Consider the following 21,598-nt stretch of genomic DNA (forward strand, 5'->3'; position numbering starts at 1 on the left):
AATTTGAACCAACCAGCTTATTTCACTCCATACAATGGGAACTGCTTCAATGGGACTGAATAAATCATAAATAAAATGTGTAGCCAAACAGGATCTGAACACTTTTTATTCTTACATAGGAGTGTTATGCAGAGCTATTGATAGGAATAGTTAGGGGGGAAGCGACACCAATGAAAGATTTAAGAAGCAAGTCAAGGAAAAAAGAAAAGATGCACACCCACAGTTTTTATTCTAGACATTGTGAAGAGGAAGAATCTTACTCTTTTAGGATTATAATCTTCCTCTGCTTATATGTCAGAAATAGCTTTTTTCATTTCTTCCCACATATGAAGTAAGCTTTTTTCCCTTTGTTTTGCTATCTAAGAATTTTATCATGTAATAAAATATTTAATAAATAATGTATTACAATTCATTCCACAAAGACTATATACAGATTCTTTAATTTGTAAAGCATAATCTTGAAACCTATTTAGATAAAAATAGATATAGATGGATAATACTGACAACAGTCTGAGCAATAGCATTGTTTTCTGCAACTTCACCTTTCATTAAACAAACTTCACAAATTGCTTACTGAAAAAGCAGTAATCAGAATTAAGCAACCAGGTCTGAATTGTCCCCTGCTCTCCAGCAGGCAATATCTCTGACAAAGCTCTTTTTCTGTTCAGGAAATCTATGGATTTAGTGTTCTACAAAGGTGCAGAGGTTTTAACCTTGGTCTTTTGGGCAGCCTTGCTTGAGACAAAGGGTAACTGGGAAATACTGGAGCAATCCCAGGGAAAGCAGCTTTGCTTTAATCGTGGTTTTAGAAGGTGACTTCGAATATTTATTTCCTCAGCAAACCAAGGATCTGCACTACTGTATCTAATCTAGACAAAGTATCATAAAGGAAAGGGCAAATACTAGCTGATCCATGAAACTCTTATAAAATTTCTACAACCAATAGAATCAGAACTTTTATTTTCTCTAAATAGAGTTTTATTTATACTCTGCAAACAAAATTTCCCTGAAATGGATTGGTAGATACTAGACAGGAGAGTCCCAGGACTGTAAAAATTATTTTGGTTCTTCACCCTAAAGGTCTGGTCATCGTTAGAATTTAGATTCTTAACCATCCCCTTAATTATACTTTTGGGTAAAGCACAGCCACCTATAGATTGTCTTAGAATTTATTTTATCCAAGCTGGTAAGCCAATTTTACTACACTAAAGTGCTCTAGTTCTCAGAAATAGTATTTAAAATCCCTCTCTCTCCCCCTCTCCCTCCCTCCCTCCCTCTCTCTCTCGCAATGTGTGCATGCGTGTGTAAATACTTATGTTTAAAAGTAACAAGAGATGCATTCATATGTTTGTCACTGCTGAACAGCTACATGCCTAGGCATCAAGTCAGCGATTCTCAAATGGATGGCAAAACCTGCCTTGGAGGGATATGGGACACCTGGAAAGGAGAAATACAAATTTCCAGAGACACCAAGGCAAGTGGTACTTCCTCCTCTCTCCATCCAAGCACTGGGCAGATTGTTTCCCATAGAAGGCCTTCAGAGAAGGTCTTGCGCATGGCAAGCCCATGACTGCACCCTCCCCTCCAATGTGATTTGGAGAGGGAATTAAAAAAATAATTGCTACTTTATTCTTACATTTTCCTATGTATAACTTTAGGAGCAGAGGAAGACAACCCTGTTTTTTTTTTTTCTAATGCAAGTGGGGATTACTTTTCCAGTCCACAGATTTTTACATGCAGCAACTGTATTTATGCATATGACTGTATGCGAAGATCTCTGCATGCTCATTCATATGTGGAACATATGACTATTGCTGGATTGAGGAGACCTAGTGTCTGAGAAATACTGCATTAAATACACATCCCAAAGTAATATCCTTCTTTAATACATACCCTTCTCTGGCGCTTTCTATATGAGATACATGATGGTGTGTACTGGCAAGGGTCGACTCAAGCATATGCTGCCTTGAAGACACATCATGAGGTGTTAACAGGAGATCAGGAGATGGTCCGCTGTGGTTAGTGCTAGAACCAGTGTACATACCTGAAAGAGAAAAAGAAAACCACTAATTTAAAAAAGGGAACATCCTCATCCCTGAAAAGTGTAAACTCATTGCCTGTCCTTTGTTTAGCACAGACATGACAGGCTATGCTTCTTCTTTCTTTTCCTTCTCTCTGCCATAAGAACCTTTCTCGGTTTGTCTGAAAAGATGTCCATAACCCCAGTGGTTACTTGATAATGACCCATCTCCAGGCAGTGAAAAGGGGCTGTCTTTTTCACAAACACACACACATTTTATTGGTATTACTTTATTGTTCAACTGACACTAACATTGCTGTTATAAAAGACAAGTGGTACCTGCAATAAAATCTTGCAGTGTGGATTGCTCCTGTGCAGTGTTTCAGTTGGTGAGCCATGGCCACCTCCAATCCACTCCTGCCTGGCTTTCATGTCCCATCCCCAGTATTCGATGGTGACCAAGCACTCCAATCTTCTTTGATGGGGATTATTTTGGGGAGAGAAGTGCCCCCACTTGGGTCTTTTTTCTAACAAATCTTTTGTACTTTAGCAAGCCACTGGGCTTTCCTGAACTTCATGATACTTCTTTCCCGTGCATGGAAGGTGTTATTTTAAGAATGTCCTACTCAGTCAGCTCCCTACTTAGCCAACCCAATGTCTGTGGGAAGCCTTTAGTACAGCAGCAATTTCCTGCTCGTGTTCCCCAGCAGCTAGTATTCAGAGACATACTGCCTCTAATGCTGGAGGTAACCATAGCAAACAGGGTTCTGTAACCACTGCTAGCCTTATCACCCATGGATTTGTCTAATCCCCCTTTAAAGCTATCTACATTGGCATCTATCATTATATTTGATAGACAGTGTAGTACAGTGGTTGGAGGGTTGGAGTGGACACCTGGGAGATCCGGGTTCTAGTCCCTGCTCAGCTATGAAGCTCACTGGTGATGTTGGCCAGTCACTTTCAGACTAACCTACCCTCATGGGTCAGGTGGTGGTGGTGGCTGATACTTTGGTGAGGAGGATTATATAAGCCTTCTTAAAGAAGAAAGGCAGGATAGAAATGTAATTAGTAATAAATACATTTTCTGCTAGTAATGCTAAACTTTAACTGTGTGCTGTCTTGAGTCTTTCAATATTTAGCTTCATGAGATATCCCAGGCTCTAATATTATGTGAAACTGAGAGACTCCCATATCCACTTTCTTCAGATGGTACTTCTAAACACCTCTATTGGATTCCATCCCCTGACTTGCCCCTTCTTCCAAGCAAAAAAGCCTCAAACAGGGGAATTGTTCCTCACACAGGAGTCGCTCCAGCCCCCTGATCAGCTCAATTTCATTTCCAGTGCTACAATATTCTTTTTGAGTAGTAGTCACCAGCACTGTACATACAACTGTATTCCAGAGATGTATTCCAAATATACATTCATCATGGGGTTTTATTAAAAATTGTGATGTCAATTTTATTTTTGCTTTATTTCCTAACAGTCCCCAACATGGACCAAACCTTTTGACCACAAAAAGCTATTCCCTTCAATTCCCTTCAATTCTGAACATTAAAAAAGAGGAAATTATTATGTAGGGGGCTTTAGGATTAATATGCATGCAGACATATGAATACATTTAGATTTAAAAACAAGAAAAATTGACTGTAAACACCCACACCCCAAAATTGGAGAGATTTTCTAGATTATAATACAGATAAATACAATTATTTCAGGGACTGCATGATTGTTTAAACTGGCACTTTAAAAAGCAACAAAGGCAGGCATGAGGGAAGGGTCTGACCCTGTGAGGAAATCAACATTCCTTATGGACAAATATGTATGTTATTTGAATACCTTGAATGAGATGCTGAGTTCCCCATGCAGTGGCAAAAAGTGAGCTGAATTCTGTTTGCATACATGCTTGACTGCAGCCTGAATATATGCCTGAGCCCTATCCATTCAAGGCTCATTATTTTCCATGAGGTCATCCTCTGTATAAAGTGTTCTCTACGCCTGTTAATTTTCATGGCATTTTCATGAGATGATTTGTATTGCTGAGAAATGTGAGAGATGGGAGATAAATAGGGAACAAAGATTTCTGCTCCTGTCTACCCCATTTCATCTGTGGCCCAGGGCAGAGATTTGATTTTTTTACAGCTGTGCAACTCTCCCTACCTATTCTCCCCCTCCTGTAAATCTGTATCTCTCCAGATTTACAAAAATGTTTCAGTGGGCTAGAAATTATGGTTCTCACCTATTCTGTTACTCAGCACTGTATTTGTTTCAGGTCACAAAGCTTTTGTCCAAGTCCTCCATATTATCTTCCTGCCCAACAGGCCAGTGCAGTTTCAGTGACCGTACAAGTTACCCTTCTGTGCCCAGTAAAGAACTGATATGAGTGAGAATAAGAAAGAATATGAGTCTCGAATATGAATCACCCCTTCTGTAATGGGATGGACTGATGTGTTTCCAGATTTGTAAAAACGAAGTTCACTTCAGACTTGGAATTCCATGAAACTTAATGACAGTTTTTCGTTCTAGCTTGATACTTTCAATTACTTTACCTTCTCATTAACTTCAGTGATTTTGGAAAAGGCTGATGTATTTGCACTTAAACTGAACGGGCTATCTCCACATGCCTGTATTTTTACAAGTGCTCCAAACCACACCATCTATCATTTATTATGGGAAAGCCTCTCTGGGGAATATGCAACAGCCTATTACTAACAGTTGAGAAAATATTGTTCTATCACCCTTTTTTCTGAGGACAGAATCATTGACTCTGCCTCTGCTTTCATTTATATATCAGACATCTGTGTGGTTCCAGGGTGTGATAATTTCCTTTTGGTGTAAGTTTAGATGATAAACTCATGCTATTGACATCCAGATGACATTTCAAAAATATACTATATTATTGTTAGACATCATATAACTTCTACTTCATTGCATTAGTTCATTCAAACATAGACTGTATTAATAACTAACTTAAGAAAAATAATGCATTCAAATATTTAGATTCTTCAACAATATAGGGTTTTTGGAAGGTAAATGAAGAGAGTAATTCCTTTGTAGGAGAAGCAATACTATCCAGACCTCTGAATATTTGGACAGTAAGAATTTTTGATGCAGAAAATTACTGTAGATACTGAGGCAAAGAACAAAAAATGAAATCATGTAACTAAGGGTTTCAGGCAGCAAAAATAAATAGTAACAGGATCCAACCCATTATATTAATTTAGAATTCATTTCTAAACAAAAAACTATTATAAAAGGCTGAAGCCATCTGGCTCTATTTGGATCTTAGTTTAACACCTAAGCATGTAAGAACATAAAGCCCTGCTTTGGGATTCATTTAGTCTAGCATTATGATTGCACATCGGCCAGCCAAAGACCCAAAGGATCCCTCACATAGGGCATGAGTGCACCTTTGGCTGGAGGTAGCATACAGCCATGGGAACTAGGATCCCCTGATAGCTTTATCCACCTGAATTTGTCCAATCACCTTTTAAAGCAGAATGGTAGCCATCACCTCATCTTCTAGTAGTGAATTCCATAGTTTAACTATGTGGTGTGTGAAGGAGTATTTCCTTTCACCATTCTTGAATCTCTCAACCATCTGCTTCATGAGATAACCCTGGGTTCTAGTGTTCTGAGTGAGAGGAAAATATGCCGTGCTTTATGCTGTACACCTCTATCCTGTCTTCCCCAATTCCCCTTTTCCTAAGCTAAACGATTCTGATGTAATCTCTCCTTGTAGAGGAGCTGCTCTAGCACCTTGATATATTTTGTTGTATTTTCCTCACTTTCTCCAACTCTACAAAATTCTTTTTTAGATGTAGTGCCCAGAACTGTACACAGTTCTCTAAGTGTTGTTACACCAAACATTTTTGTAAGTGGAGTATGATCTAGGCAGTTTCACTTTCAACTCCTTTCTTAATTATACCCAGCACGGATATGTCCTTTTTCACAACTGCCACACACTGGGTTGCCACTTTCATCAAGCTGATCAGTCACCACTAGCTCAGATGTCATCAGTTTACACCTGAAGTTAGGATTTTCTGTCCCAATGGTGCATCACTTCAAACTTGCTTCCACTGAACTACATTTGTCATTAAAATGCCTATTCTCCCTGTTTGGAGAGAGTTCCTTTTGGAGTTCCTCTCAATCTATTTTTGTTTTAACCTCCCTAAATTATCAACAAGTTTGACCACTTCATTGCCCAGTCCTAATTCAAGAAATTTATGGGTAAGTTAAAGAGCATCCCAATACAGATCTTTGTAGGAAACCACTATTTTTACCCCTCTCCTTCAAGAGAATTTATCATTTATTCCTACTCTGTTTTTGTTAGTGATCCATAAAAGGCCCTCTCCTCTTAATCCATGAATGCTAAGTTTACTCAGAAGTCTCTTGTCAAAAGCCTGTTGGAGGTTCAAGTAAACATTATCTACCAGATCACTTCTGCTTGCAATCCCAAAGAATTCCAAAAGATCAATGGGACAGGACTTAGCTTTGCAAAAGCTACACTGATACTTGTTCAGCAGGTCTTGTCCTCCTGAATGCTTACTAATTTTATCTTTAATAACTCTGTCAACCAATTTGCTTGTAACAGATTTTATGCTAACTGGCCTGTAATTTTCTGGATCTGTCCTGGATCCCTTTTTAAAAATGGTGTCACACTGTTATACTGCTAATATTGGGGACATGTTAAATATTTTTGTTCTGAGACCAGCTATTTCATCTTTGAGTTCTTCAAGAACTCTAGGATGGATGCCATCTGGGCTCAGTGGTGTCTTGACTTTCAATTAATCAGAACTACTTCTTTTGCCACCACTATTTGTCTTAATTCCTCAGTAAGGGCACAGGTTCTATAACTTTTGCAGTGAAGGCAGAAAAATAATTATTCAACTTCTCTAAAGTCTCCTTATCTTTCTTTAACATTCCTTTAACTCCATTGTCAGCCAACATCCTGCTTAACTGGTTTCCTACTTTTGATACATTTACAGAATTTTTATTGTTGGCCTTGATGTTGTTATTGATATACTCTTCAAAATGCCTTTTTGCATCTTTTGTTATCTGCTTGCATCTCCTTTGTCCAAATTTGTTTTCTCACTTGGACAAAATTTCCATTTTCTCAAGGAACCCTTCTTTTCTTCAGTAGTTTTCTTGCCAGTGACCTCTTGGAGCTGGTGCAACCTTTCCTAGCCTATGTTATACACACTAAACTGAGATTGTATTACTGTGGCTTTGAGTAATCTCCAGGCATCTTGAAGGGCCTTACTCTCTTGACACCCCCTTTCACCTTCTTTTTCCCATGTCTCTTATTTTAGAGAAGTTTTCTCTTTTGAAATCAAGCATGGTTGGACTTCCTTGGCAATTTTCAGTTTAAATATATTTCACATCTTACAGCACTGTTTCCAATTGGTTCAGCAACATTTATCCCTTATACTAAGTTCTGGGAGACCTCACTTGGGATTAAATACAGAGTTACCTTTTTGCTGACTGCTTCCATGAGTAAGAGTTCTAGGACACAGTCATTTAGGGCACCAAGAAACTTAGCCTCTTTGTCAGGACTGGTCCGGCAATGCTGGTTTGATCGAACTCATCCATTATTATATTCCCTCATTTGGAAATTTCCCTTGTTATTTTGTTTTCCATTTCAAAGTCACCTTGAGCATTATGGTCTTGGGTGGGGTGGGGGAGGGATAGTATGGCCCTAGAGCTAGTTTCGGAGCCTGGCATTGTCACTCCCAGTGCTTCTGTGGAAGGGTTTCTGTGGAAAACCTGTCAGGTTTTCTAGTCTGTTCAAAACTAAGCCTTCTCTGACATACAGAGCAACACCTCTTTCAGTACACCCTTCTCTGTCCTTCCTCTGGATTTTATATCCAGAATTTTATCTTTTTTGTTTTCTCTATTCCAACAGGTTTCTGAAATAGTTATTAGATCTGAATTCGCTTTCAAAACCATATAAATTCTGTTCCAACTCTCCTGTCTTTGCTGAGAGGTTTCTAGCTTTTACACAGAAATATACCCAGCATCCTCACCAGATGTCTCTGCTGTTTGCATCATCTGATGAATAGGATTACAATATCATCCCATACCAATTTGTTCCTAGATACCTTTTTGAAATTTTTGGATGAGTGTAAGCCCATGCCTCCGCTGGTGGCTTTGATTCATTGCCACAACTTTACTAAAATCCTCTTATTTTCATGTGGGTTTGCTGACAAAACAGCTTGCTAGCAACAGAAGGTTTGAGGAATGTTGTGTCTGTGGTACTGTGTTTGTAGGCTATGGCAGAACCAGCTATGGCAATTACAGGCCGGGATGGGAAGACCTAGCTGAATGACATGTGCTGAAGCAAGGCGTTTATTTCATACCCTGTTGCCCTTCCCAACCTAAATGTTAAGAAATTAAAGCAAGTAATGAATGGCCTTATTCACACATAATGACAGCTCATGGGTTATTTAAAGAGCTGCCACACGTGTAACAGGCTCCTGATCAGCCGCAGCATCATGTGAATGGCACCCTCCAGATGCAGGATGTGCTGCTGAGGCCTGCTGCTGAGGCCTGCAGCCGCAGTGTTGCCACTGTGCACAAATTCATGCCTGAAGAGGGCTGTCCTTTTCCCTCACCAGGTCTAAAGCTTCCCTGAGAATGATCTCAAACAGTTACATAACTCCAGTGTACATTAGGGTGTTTTTGCTTATATTTTGCCTTTTCATTGGTTGATAACTAAACTCCATAGGATAGCCTTTTAAAGGAAGTGTTTCCTGTTTAGAGTCTATCACCATAGCCACAAAACAGTCCATGCTGAAGTGCCAGCTGCTTGCTAAGAAATGCTTTACATTCTGCACAAAATACCAGTTGTCTGTCTGAGAACAACGGAGGCTTAGAGTCTGTCTCCTTGGACTTATCCTAAAGGGTGAAATATTTGGTTGTTTCAGCTCCTCAATATATGTTAAAGCAAGGAATGATTACCAAGGTGCAAAGTACTGCACTTAAGCCATATAAATGCATTTTTTCTACTATGTATCTTAGTTTGGAAAGGGTACCTTGGACTTCTTAACAGAGTAACCACATCAGTTTATAAATATATGTCATCCATCAAAATCTAAATGGTTTAACCTTTAGCACTAACATCTGTTACCAAACTAGCATCACAGACCATCTGGGATAAAGGCTTTTTCAGGTCTCTGCCAAGTAACTGCTAAAAAAAAAAAGAAAGAAACACAAGACCAGAAAATAGAGGAAAATGTCCCACAAAGTCCTCTGTGCTGTGCTCTAGGTGCCTCAGACATCCATCTCTCAGTTGGAGTCAGCATGGCCCAGTGGACTTCCCACTGTTTTTGGGTAAATCTTTAAGTGAAGCAGGCTACCTCAGAGAGATTCAGATTTCATCTGAAGTGGTATGAGGGTCACAAGTGGTCTAAAACCAATCAGTCAGGGACAGTCAATCTTTAGTCGATTAAAAATGCATGCATTTTTCTGTAAACCAACTCTCCCTAAAAGGAACATGCCAGAGATGGGCAGGAAGAAGTACTTCTGTGAAGGACAGTCTTAGCTTCCAATGAAGAAATCATTCAACCAGAGCTCTCCATTTCATTTCTAATCAGAGTGCCTTGGGGAAGCTCTGCTCTCTTCACTGCATTTTGTGACTGTGGGTGCCTATGGCAGCAGAAGTGGGATATATTTGCAGGGCTTCCAGGTGCTTCTTGTCAGTTCTGCTGCCTCCTATCCCATGTCTTATCATATAATAAACCTAGTAGTGAGCAGAAACAAAGACACCCTTTCTCTGCCCCTTGAAAGAATATAGCAAAAGTGGGTGCTCTGAGGGCTTTAGAAGCAGGGAAGGTTTTTGATGTACAGTTGCACACTTGCCCTTAATGTAAAGCCAGAGTGATAACTAGTTTCTTGGCTCTCTGAAGAACAAAAAACCATAGGTATCATCACTGCCTGAAAAATGAAACTATCACATACACACTGCCTGAAAGTGCTGCTGGACTTTCGAAGCAGGGCTTTTCAATTGCATGATGCTCACCACTATGTGTGTGCGTGTGATGGCAAAGTGAACATCACTGGCTCACTGCCCACCCCCCACCATGACTGGGAGCTGTTTTGAGTTGTCACAGCTTCCCCCCCTCTTTCTTTTCTGTTTTCTCCATTGGAGATTGATTTTCATGACAATCCTTCCAAAATGCTTGAAGCACCACAAACCAATATTTTCAGTAAGCCAGTTGGGCACTTTTGGCGGGGCAGGGATGGGGGAGGGCTGTCAAATCAGAGATTGTGAAAATTGATCTTGAGTGGGGGGAAAAGCAAAAGGGGGTTAAGCCACAAATGGCTCTCAACTCCAATCGAGCAGCAGCAAGCAAAGTCCTCTAGGGTGTTGGCTGGTAGACTGAAAGGAAAGGTTGACAACCACAGTGAGACTGCCTTTCAGGCACACCATGAGTGAGTTGTTCTCACAAAGACTAGCACACCACGGCTTATTGCCAGGGTGTACCTGAAAGACAGTAATACGAATGTTAAAACTGCAATAAATAACAATAATACAATTATTAGTATTCAAGTATTGCGATTACACAGAGCATTCTTCTCACATATTATAGCCTAACCAGAGGTTTACTTTGAAGTTTAACACACAGGATAGGAAACTTGAAAAAGGGCTTCATCACTGTATGTAAGCTTTCATCCTTGACATATTTAAAATATGCTTCAGCCTTAAGTTTAGGAAGAAAGGTTCTTGGTAATCCAAGTAATCCCAGTGGCACAGCACTCCGTACCTTAATGCTATGGTTTCCTTGAGAAAACAGCCCAATATAAACAAGTATTTTCAAGTGGACTAAAATGAAGCTTTATATAGTGGATTTGTGATTGCACATTGCTTTTTGAAGCCAGTGTAGTCTAGCAAGCACACTACGTAAGAATTTTGATTCCCAAACATTTTACTAAAGCAACCTTCCAAGTAGAACTCTACCTCTGCTTGAGACCCACCTGTTGGTTCCAATTACTAACTTGGAAGGCAAATATCTTTAGTGCTTTGTGCTCTATCTTATACATCTGCTGGCAGTCTGACATGCTCCTGTACCCACCACAAGAGTTTGACTCACTATTCATGGATTATTAGCTTCATTCAGCTGAAGCATTCACTTAACCCCTTAGTCCTGTTCCTCAACCAAAATGAAGCCTAGCACATGTAACCCTATTTGCACATATCCCTACCCTGTTGTCCTTGCCTATCTCTTTCCAGCTTTTCTACTCCTCCCTTTATTATCTCTTCCCTTGTCAATACAGAAATTTTAAGCCTCTCCCTTTGCATATTATTATCCTATCCTTTACAAAAGTCTCAGGATTGCTCTGTAAAACACAGAAACACTATGGCTACTATTAATCTTCATCATGATTATGCAGCTTCAATGATTTCCAATAAAAAACAGTGCCTACACACCATATAGGAGGGAAGTGTCAGGAAGTTTACTGCTTTTATAATTAGATACCAGAATGGTGCCTCCCTAAATTGATGTCATCACAATGCTAATTACTTAATTCATGTAAGCAGAGTGATACACTGTTTAAAAATGGTCAAACATGTTACTGGTCCTTTATAATTATGTAGTGTCACGTTCTGTTTTGTACTGTTTTATGCTGTCTATGGATTTTAATATGATGTAAGCCACCCAGAAGGCCTGTGACTAGTGTGGTGGCATATAAATTGAATTAGTTAGTTAGTTAGTTAGTTAGTTAGTTAGTTAGTTAGTTAATATAGCCAGTCCTATCTAAAAAGCATCCCACTTGAGCACTGCCATCTCCTCCCATTTCAGCACCTTTTAAACAATGATTCCAAATAATGCATCATGAGAGACTTACAATTCCAATCTACTAAACAGTCATTGTTTAAAGATAAGTGAGCTGAATGAAAAGGCCAGGGTGAAATCCTCATCAAAAGCAATTTTATTTAACAGCCCTTCCCCTCAACCCCCTCCCCCTCCCTCTAACCCTACCCCTCTGATAACCTGTTGATATATTGTTGTTGTTCTCTGCACTCATGATAATTTGGACTACAAAGTATTTTAGGTGATTTATGAAAACTACTAGTGTAATTTGTGAAAAATTAAGGAAGCTTATGTCTACCATGTTGTTGTCTCTTATAGGTTCTCTTAACAACAACCACTTCTGTTCTTGCAATTTTAAATAACCCTTTGACCTCTCCATATGTCCCAAATAGTTAGCTCACTCTGGAGTTGCATCCTATAGTTTTCCGTTGGTTTCAGCTTTAACATTATATTAATGGCATACATAATAAAGAGCTTTGTTATCTAAACAGTTGTAAAGAGTAAGCTCTGTTTTTTCACATATCCAAGCTTGACTACATGGTGGAGTAGAAGAAGATACAAGAATAATTCATTAATAACACTTGATTCTCTGTAGATCATAGGCAGGAAGCAATGGTTTGATTTTGCCCAGTGGTAAACCATTTGTTTGATGGCAGGTTCAAAAATGTATACTGCAATGTTCCCATCTCGTGAGGTAAATATGAATTGATCATCAGAAATATTATGCATTATTGGAAAAATCTTATTATTTACTTCTATACTGCTGCATGTCCAAGTTCTTCAGAGGATTCCACTTAAGCTTATTGACTGTCATCCAGCCACCAATGAATGGAGACACTAATCTATGGCTTGCATAGCCTCTCCTGATTCAATTGTCACAGGAAGATAGAGTTGTGTGTCATCAGTGTACTGATGGCACTTGGCTCCAGATTTCCTAATGACCACTCCTAGTGGCTTCATATACATGCTAAATAATACTGGGGGGCATGATAGTGTCCTGTGCTATCATAGTTCATTTGCCAGGGGTTTGAGGAATAGCCACCTGCTGTTACTTTTTGGAATCAACCCCACAGGTAAGACCAGAACCACTGTAATCACTGTAACACGAAGTCAATCCAGGAGGACATCATGGTCAATGGTATAAAAAAACCAGTATGAGATTGAGTAGCAGTGACAGGGTCATATTCCCCTGTCTCTCTCCAAAATAAAGGGTATCTATCAGGGCAACCAAGACAATTCGATCCTATAGCTAGGTCAAAACCCAGATGAAATGGGTCTAGAAAATTGGTATCTTCTAGGAGTGCCTGCAGTCACTCTGTCATCAAGTGCCTTCCCTTAAAAAAAAAAAAAAAAAAAGCAGCTATTTGCTGCTGGGCAGTGGTCATCAGATACTGTTGGGTCCAGGGTGGGTTGTTTCAGGAGTGGTTGCACCACTGTCCTCTTGAGTACAGCTGGAACTACCCATTCACACAAAAAGGGAATGCCATTCCCCAAACCCACCCAGTTAGAGCTCCTATGCTAGGTTTTATCAGCCACCAAGGCAAGAATCAAAAGAGCATGTGCTGAGTTGCACAGACGCAAGCACTGTGTCCATGTCACCCATCTGTAATAACTCAAATGGATCCCAAGGAATCAGGCAGATGATGGCATCAGACACTTTGAATGGAGTTACTGCAAGTTTGCTGCAAAGAGCAGTGATTTTGTCCTTAGAGCATGATGCAAAAAGGTCACGGTGGTTCCTTGAGGGGGCCAGGAACCCATTTGCTTGGGGAGAGTGCGAACAGCCCCCAGACCACCCAGAAGAGCTCTACGGAGCAGCTACTAGAGGACGCAGTGGAAGCAGCCAAGTAATGTGGCTTTGCTACCTACTCCACCACATAAAAGGCATGCTTGTGCATTCAAGAGTATGTTTGGCTAGCTCCACTTCGGGTATTACATCATTTATATTCTAGCTGATGTCCAGCCCATTTCATCAACCACAGCTCCCCAATATACCAAGGTGTGGAGTGGCTTCTACAGTGCCAGAGAAGGTAATCAAGTGCAATCATGTCTATGGCTCTCCACATCTTACCATTCCATAGCGAGCTCAAGACCTTGGCTGGATCACCAGCATTATCCATTGGCAAATCCCCAGGAGCATTCAGAAATTCACTAGATTCCATGAGTCTCCTGGGGCAGATGATCTGAATGCCACCCCCCTTGCAGAAGGGAAGTAATGCTATGAGTTTAAGCTTCACCAGGAAATGGTCTGAGGATGATAGTGGGGTTACTTGACCCCCTCCCCAATTTTCAGACTACTCATTTCACAACCTGGAGCAAAGGAAAGACCTCCTCATGGGTTTGCCCCACTTCATATAGCTGGTGATGAACTGAGGCAGTCCCGTGGATGTCATGGAGGCCATGAAGTTCTGAGCCAGGGCTCCAGAGGCAGCTTCAGCTGGAAAATTGAACCAGGACCACCCACAGGGGCTCCTCCAACATCACAGCTGAGACACCTCTGCTGCTTTAGTCAGGAAACATGCTGGGCGGCTGGTGCACCAGCAACATCCCCATCTGTCTCTATGGTCAACACCAGGTACAACCCCTTAAAATGTGTTGATACAAAATGTGAGACTTTTATTAAGAAAGCACAGAAGTGTTATTTCAAAGATACATTTCAGGCTAATCATCTGCATATTTTTCTGTGATACTGCAATGTTATCAATTAGTGGTTTTAGTGTTCATTTGAAAGTGCAGATGTTTTTAAGCTCCTTTTATTTCAGGATCTATATTTCTTTGCTATATTACACTGATCTTCTAGGGGCCCGGAAAGGCATGATGTCCTCACAACAACCCTGCAGAGTAGCTTGAGCAAATTAAGTTTTGCCTAAGGCAACCTGGTGAGCTTCCTAGCTGGAGGAGGTTTGGAATTTAGGTTCTGACAGAACATGCTGCATTATATTTATCAGAAAGGTTTCCACCTGTTATCAGGTCATGGTGACTCATTGATCGTCCACACTTTCCATCCAAAACATGTTGTGAAGAAGGGTGAAGCTGCTGCATGGCTAAGCACTCACTTAGTATGTCTTGTTCAGCATCGGAGCACGAATGTAGCTATATGGGGAAGATAAAACAAAAGAGATTTTCATGTTCAGAGTGCAGAACCAAAGAGCAACTAATTGGATGCATATGCCTTTTAACTTATAGCTTACATAGAGACAGAAGAAACAAAATGTCATCATTTTAAGCATTGGAATAACTGAAGATATATTAGTACTTCTAATTAGAAATTATTTGGGTTTTCCCAAGTACACAAATTAAGCATGCTAATCTGCAACCACCAGCACTTTTGCTTTCAGAAACATAATGTACCCGTGTGCTGCTCACAATTTTATGGAGTAAGTTAGCTGCATATTATTCTCCCCTAGTATCTTGGGTTCCTTCTCTTGAAAGGATTGCATCACTTTTATAAAAGTGCAATGGTTGGAAGGATATTTGATAGGGGAAGGAAAGTGTTTGCACTTATCAGATTAGAGCTGGCAAAATGGAGGGCTGTTAGTAATGTGCAAGAGGTACTGCTGATATGTCAGCTGTTTTCCATGTAAATGAATGTATTGGCAAAAGTGTCTGAAGCATGCTTTTTGCAAACCACAATGTCGATCATATTAAAAACAGCAGGAGGGGAGAATTAAGAAAGAAAAGCATTTCTAATTCTCTTTCAAACATGCTGATGCTGCCAAGCTTTTGTCATAACATGGGGCTCAAATTACACAGCAACAACCATCCCATGCTGCAGCTGTTAATAAATGGTTATTGTTTTGAAGTTTACAGTTTTGCATTCCGCCTTCCCCTGGGCTCAGTTATTTATTCCAAACTAAAAGATCCAGGCAAATCGGGTTAGTGTTTGGTCCTACGAGCAGTTTGATTTTTAACATACAAAGATTGAGCATTCTGGATCACAATCAGCAGCTGCAGCCAATAAAGGTTTTAAATACCACAACCAAGTAATATTTCTATCAAAGGTGCAATCCTAAGCATGTTTATTTTAAAAATGTACACAGCTCCCTGTACTCTCCACTTAGCACAGCTGACAGGGGGACATGTATAGAATTGCACCCTTAAAGAATTTTAGAGTCCTTTGCCTGAAGAAAGATATTGATTAAAGACACTGGGGAAGGGCTGTAGGACACAGCCTTTGCATGCAAACCTTCCCAAATAGGGCAATCTCCTAGTAGCGAGGAGAAAGACACTCTTGCCTGAAACTCTCTAAGTCGGACTCGGTATAAGAAAGCATTCTATAACCTCTTGGTTATAAAGTACTAGTCAAAAAGTTCAGACATGTGTCACAGAAACAGTGTAGGTATTTGCGGATTATACATCTTAAATTCATGAGATCACTTTCAACTGTGCAGGTAAGCTTGGCTTTACATTTTGAGTAAGAGTACCATGCCCTGCTGGTGTGCACTTGGCAGTGGGGCTGAGGGAGCCTGATCCATCATGGCAGTACCATTTGGAATGAATACCCGATTTTGATCAGATTGAGTCCTTAGCTCAGGGGAGAGGGTATTTTGGCCAAACTAAAGGCAAATCTGTTTACCTGGTTGTCTTCCTACACTTCGAACTACACTTGGTTATTTTAACATTTTATTGCTTTATAACTGCCTTATTCATTTGTTTTCTTTTCTTTTAGTATGGTTTTACTTTTTCATTTACTTTGGGATCTATTTATTTTTGATGAAAAGCAATATACAGTATACCTCCATGAAGTTGCGGTTCAGCATTCATGGCTTCAGTCTTTCATGGAATTTTTCTCCAAGTGAGTCCAAGCCGATCTCTTTGCGAGTAAGCTGGCGCCTCGCCGTGTGGCAGCTAACTCGCAAGGAGATTGTTTCCTCTCACCACGTGTGCGCCCCCTGGCCCAGCCCAGCCCGCACCTCCTGCCCGCACCACCTTGGCAGCCAGCACCCATTGCCAGCACCAAATTCGTAGTTTTTCACGATTTGTGGGTGCTTTAGAAATGTAACCCCCGCAAATTTTGGGGGACTACTGTAATTCCTTTTCTAAACAAAGAATGAATAATATACATGACAAGAGGTAGGTTTATTCATTTCTAACCAATCATTTTATTTCCATTCATTTGTGCCAATGCTGTCAATGCCACTTGAAAGGCTTTGCACCATGTGAGCAGGACCAGTTGCATAAATTCCTTTGGCTATGCCTGCTGCTGGGAGTCTGTGACATGGGCACTATCATCTATGTTTGGATGGGGGCTATAGTTTACTCCATGGAATGGATTCAATCCATGTTCCTTTGGAAAATCTTGGTGTGTTCCTTATGCTGCTCTCTAGCTTGGAGACAGGCCAGTCTTTGGTGGAAACTGGAGCATGGCCGAGGTCCATCAATTTTTAAGAATCCACTGTAACTCTGAACAGGGTAGCTGTCTCTACCATTTACTTTCAGACTCTGACACTCCTAATGAACTAACCCATATTGAAAAGAACATTAGATCTATAGGTCCATCATTGGATCTATTAGGATTGTTCTCCCAAGAAGAGGCATATTGAAGGATTAAATGCAGGATTTTAGACATTGACTTGCAAGACCTATAGAGTGTGGCAAATACTTTTAATTCAATGATCTCCATTAAATATAGCCAGTTGGTCCATATCTATATTATTTACAATGCCCCCAGAAACAGAGAGCTTTTACCCTGGCCAGATTTAATGTTATGCCTTTGGCAATTCTATAGGGAAGTTTCCAAAGGACATCATATAATGAGAGGTGTTGCTCATGTGAATTGGGTGGGAGGGGATTGGAGTCAATCTCACAAATGCTCCTGTACTGTCCATTCTACACTGAATTGTGCACTAAGTATTTGAACCCGATCCCAATAAATAGGAGGGGTATGTCAGATTCTGAGAAAAATATTTTGAACAATGCCATGGTAGACACAACTGAGAAGGTAGTGTCTTTTGTATCCCATATAGTAAAGTCTTGTAGCAAATTATCTAATTGTGTCTGTATGCTCTAGATATTACCTAACTTTGGTTTTGTGTATTATTATTATTATTATGCCAATATATACATCTATGTTTGGGTGACATCCAGTTTGGACTACTGTAATGGTTAGGGTTAAGGGCTGCTTTTGAAGACTGTTTGGAAACTGCAATTAGTACTGTAGAACACAAAGAAATTCCAGAAAATCTGTCATGCTTCTCCAAGCAGAATTATGCTTTTGTTGGCCTGCCAAAAAGCCATTAGATAGGCTGTCAGGAACAAATTCTTCTGAAAAGAAAGGGACAAGGGCCCTCAATGTCCTACTTCCCAGCAGAATTTCTGAGATTTCTGCTATGGCAGCAGCTGGGGAGGGGTGTGACTCTCCAAGTAAGACATTTCCCATCACTTGTATTGGTGACACTGGAATGCTGAGGAAGCCTGTTCTCACTTCTGCCTCATCAAGGATGCTAGACTGGCTTCCTTTAAGAATAGGGCAAATACCTCACATGTCTTGAGTTTGTGGAATTCTCTCTGAGATGAATTTGTAGTCTTCTCCATGCTGGCTTCTTGAAGGCAGGTAAAAACATTTCCGTTGGATTTTGAAAATGGATATCAGGTCTGTTTTGGGATTTCTTTTGCTCTGTGCTATTTTTTCCAGTGTGTTGTTTGCTGATAACTTGGGGAGGTTTTTTTCTTTTTAGTTTATTTTGTGGTATGTTTTTAACAGTTTTTAATGTTAGTTGTAAATCACTATGATTGCTTTAGTTTTTTTGAGCAGCCATCTAGCAATATTTTATAGAAAAGAACAGAAGAAACTATAATTTCACCTGGGGTGGAACTGATTTAACTATTGCTTCTGCTTATAATGGAGAAAGATGGAAAGCCCTGTAAGGTTTTGACTAAACAGCAGATCAGGTCAGTTTAGATTTGTTTCATGATTCGTTATACAGCTTACCTGTATTTGGTGAACTGGTGTGCTGCTGCTGCTGATTGTTTAAATACAGGTTAAATTCTAATTTAGATTCTTTTTTTTTCTTCAAAATTATCCTTCATTCACCAAAATGCAATGGCTAGATTACTTTAAGGGCTACAAGCATAATATTGTCCCCATATGTGCAACAGAAGTGGAAAGTAAAGCCACACATTTGATGGATGAGCAGATAGGAAAAGATCTGTTCAGTGGATATATAAAATCCAATACAAGGAGAAAAAGGAAGTTTCTTAGTTCTCTGGAAGAACTGGAGGCTCACAAATAATGAAGCCAGCCCTGTACTGATAAAACGAACAGTATATTTGGGGCTCATCATCAATATATGCAGCACTATTTATTTATGTATTTACAGTTGCCAAGGTTCCCTGAATGGCTTACAGTAGAAATTGAAAACAAAAATCAAAGTCAGAATAAGAAGAGCTGAAGAAGCTCTTCCTGATTTTAATAAATCTTGGTGATTGCCAGTCTCCTGATGGTGATTTTGTCCAGTATTTATTTATATCATGTTTCACCGAGACTGGACACAGGAATAGAGCAGAGACTAATAGATACGTTGCAAACACTTAGATCAGAAGATTATTCGTATTATGCCCAAAAAGAGCCAGAAAAACAATTTCAATTAAGTTATATGAAAATTGTAACATTAAATAAAACCAATCCTGTTTCACCTGAGGTGAAAACCTCAGGTGGGGTGGGATACACAATTAAACTCTTCAGGTAAATTTTCAGTTGAAACTGCTGTCTTTTGAACTGTTGGTCTTACCTTTTTGCGCACCTGCTGTTCTTTGGCAGAATGAGCTTTCACATGCTTTCGGAGAGAACTTGGATCAGTGTAGCGCTTGGAGCACCCAGGAATCTGACAAGCATATGGTTTCTGTAAGCATGTGGAGAGGAAAGGGGGGGAAAGATAAAATGGAAAGGATGTCTGCTTTGGAAACATCCTCCTTAAGGTATGAACTGCTATGGATGTACAGAACATGAAACGGGAATTGTTGGGTTTCTGCAGACATGTAAGTAACTCCTAAGTTGCTTGCTCAGCTTGAAAACACTGGTTGAGCAACCATAATGGGCCTGGCAAGACTAGATACACTACAAATCTGCTGTTGCAATGACTTTTATTCTGAACTGATTCAAAATGCATGAAGTACTTTACTCATCTGGGCACTCAGTGTTTTTGGATAAGGTGGACTAGAAGAAACTTCAATGGGAAGAACTTCATCAGATCTTGAAAATGCTAAGATAATTGAACCTTTTTACCAATGACTATATGGTATTGTACATAGCCACTCTTTTTACTAGTTTCAAGTGGCACACACTCTATCCACACACAGAAGCATGGCAACACAGTAGAATCCTAGAGGTGATCAGATTGGCAGGCCCAGAGTATGAATTAGCCCCCAGGGCTCCAAACAATCTGAGATGCATTTCCCACTTCATATGAGCCTCACTATTTAGAAGTATGCTTTCTTCTGTAAAAGAAAGGCACCTATCAAATAGGTGCCTTTTTATTGTCTATCTGAAAAAAATATTAATCCTTACACTACTGACAATACTGCTTAGCTTAGAAAAATGGTAAGGAGAGACATGATAGAGGAGTTTAAAATTATGCATGGTGTGGAAAAAGTGGTGGAGCAGACATTCTTCTCCTTTCCCATAATACTAGAACTCAAGCCCATGCCATGAAGCTGGTTGGTGGGAGGTTTTGAACAGATGAAAGGAAGTCATTCTTCACACAGTATAGTTAAATAATGGAATTCATTGCCATGGGAAGTAGTCATGGCCACCAATTTGGATAGCTTTAAAAGGAGATTGGACAAAATCATGGAAGAGAAGGCTATCAGTGGCTACTAACCTTGTTGGCTATGTGCTACATTTATTATCGTAGCGGTAGTGATACTTGCTCACTACTGTTTGTGTATTTGTCATCCTACAGTGTAAAGAACTGAGCTCACATACTCAGTTTAGGGTGGTCAGAAACTATGAACTTAAAACATCTTTCAGTACAGCTTTAAAGTCTTTCAGTTGGCTCTTATGCTTTACAGAAAAGTAATGCCCTTTTTTCTTACAAAATTAAATAATTCTGGATTACAACATTCATAGTAAATTTTGGCAGCACTGGAAAAGCAGTCAACTTATCTCTTTTTTTAAAAACGTAGATTCCAATCCAGTTTCCAGGATAGCCCTAGACCTAACTCTAACCTAATAATCTGTTATTTGATCAAACCAGCACATTCTAACAGGTCTTCATAATTATTTACAGATTCTCCTTTCAGAGAAGATAAATGACAGATTGACCTGCATTTGGAATCTCAAATCACTTCCACATGCATTCAATAAGAACTAAGCAGTCCATATAAATCCTTTTTCTTTGTAGGCCCCTCCAGAGGAATAAGTAGTCCTGCTCCTTGTACCAGCAGGAAATTTCCAAAGGAATAATAAGATCATTCACCAGCTCAAGGCTCCAAAGGCTAACCCGATATGTACCCAGAAATGCACATATGAAAGTCAATTTATTGAAAGCGCCTGGAACACACAGAGAACCGAAATTTGAGGCAGGATGATGGAAACCATTAAACAATTCCTTAGTGGAATTAACTGGGCAGAGTATTTTCCCAGCAATGGTAACACATTATTAAGGATGAGGAAACTAGATCAGAAAAAGGCCATCCATACAAGTCCAAACCTTTTCAATCTCACTTTCACACAGGATTCTGTTACACAGCAGGCATATAAAGGGGATCAGAGTTTGCTTTGCGAACTGCAGGTCTTCTGTTACATGCATTCAGAGCATTAACAC

At 39.9% G+C, this 21,598-nt stretch overlaps 1 protein-coding gene across 1 annotated transcript in view; it reads right to left on the reverse strand.

Moving 5' to 3' along the window:
* The window catches only part of GLIS1 (GLIS family zinc finger 1), a 255,035-nt gene that overhangs the window by 31,732 nt on the left and 201,705 nt on the right, over positions 1–21,598 (reverse strand). Inside the window, exons 5-7 of the mRNA XM_044430459.1 lie at positions 19,577–19,675; positions 14,795–14,927; positions 1,894–2,044 (exon numbers count right to left, since the gene is read on the reverse strand). Of these exons, the coding sequence (XP_044286394.1) occupies positions 1,894–2,044; positions 14,795–14,927; positions 19,577–19,675 (383 nt within the window). The remainder of the gene's footprint in view (positions 1–1,893; positions 2,045–14,794; positions 14,928–19,576; positions 19,676–21,598) is intronic.

This window comes from Varanus komodoensis, unplaced genomic scaffold (genome assembly GCF_004798865.1).
Source record: "Varanus komodoensis strain SLA01 unplaced genomic scaffold, ASM479886v1 scaffold20_1, whole genome shotgun sequence".
Classification (NCBI taxonomy): Eukaryota; Metazoa; Chordata; class Lepidosauria; order Squamata; family Varanidae; genus Varanus; species Varanus komodoensis.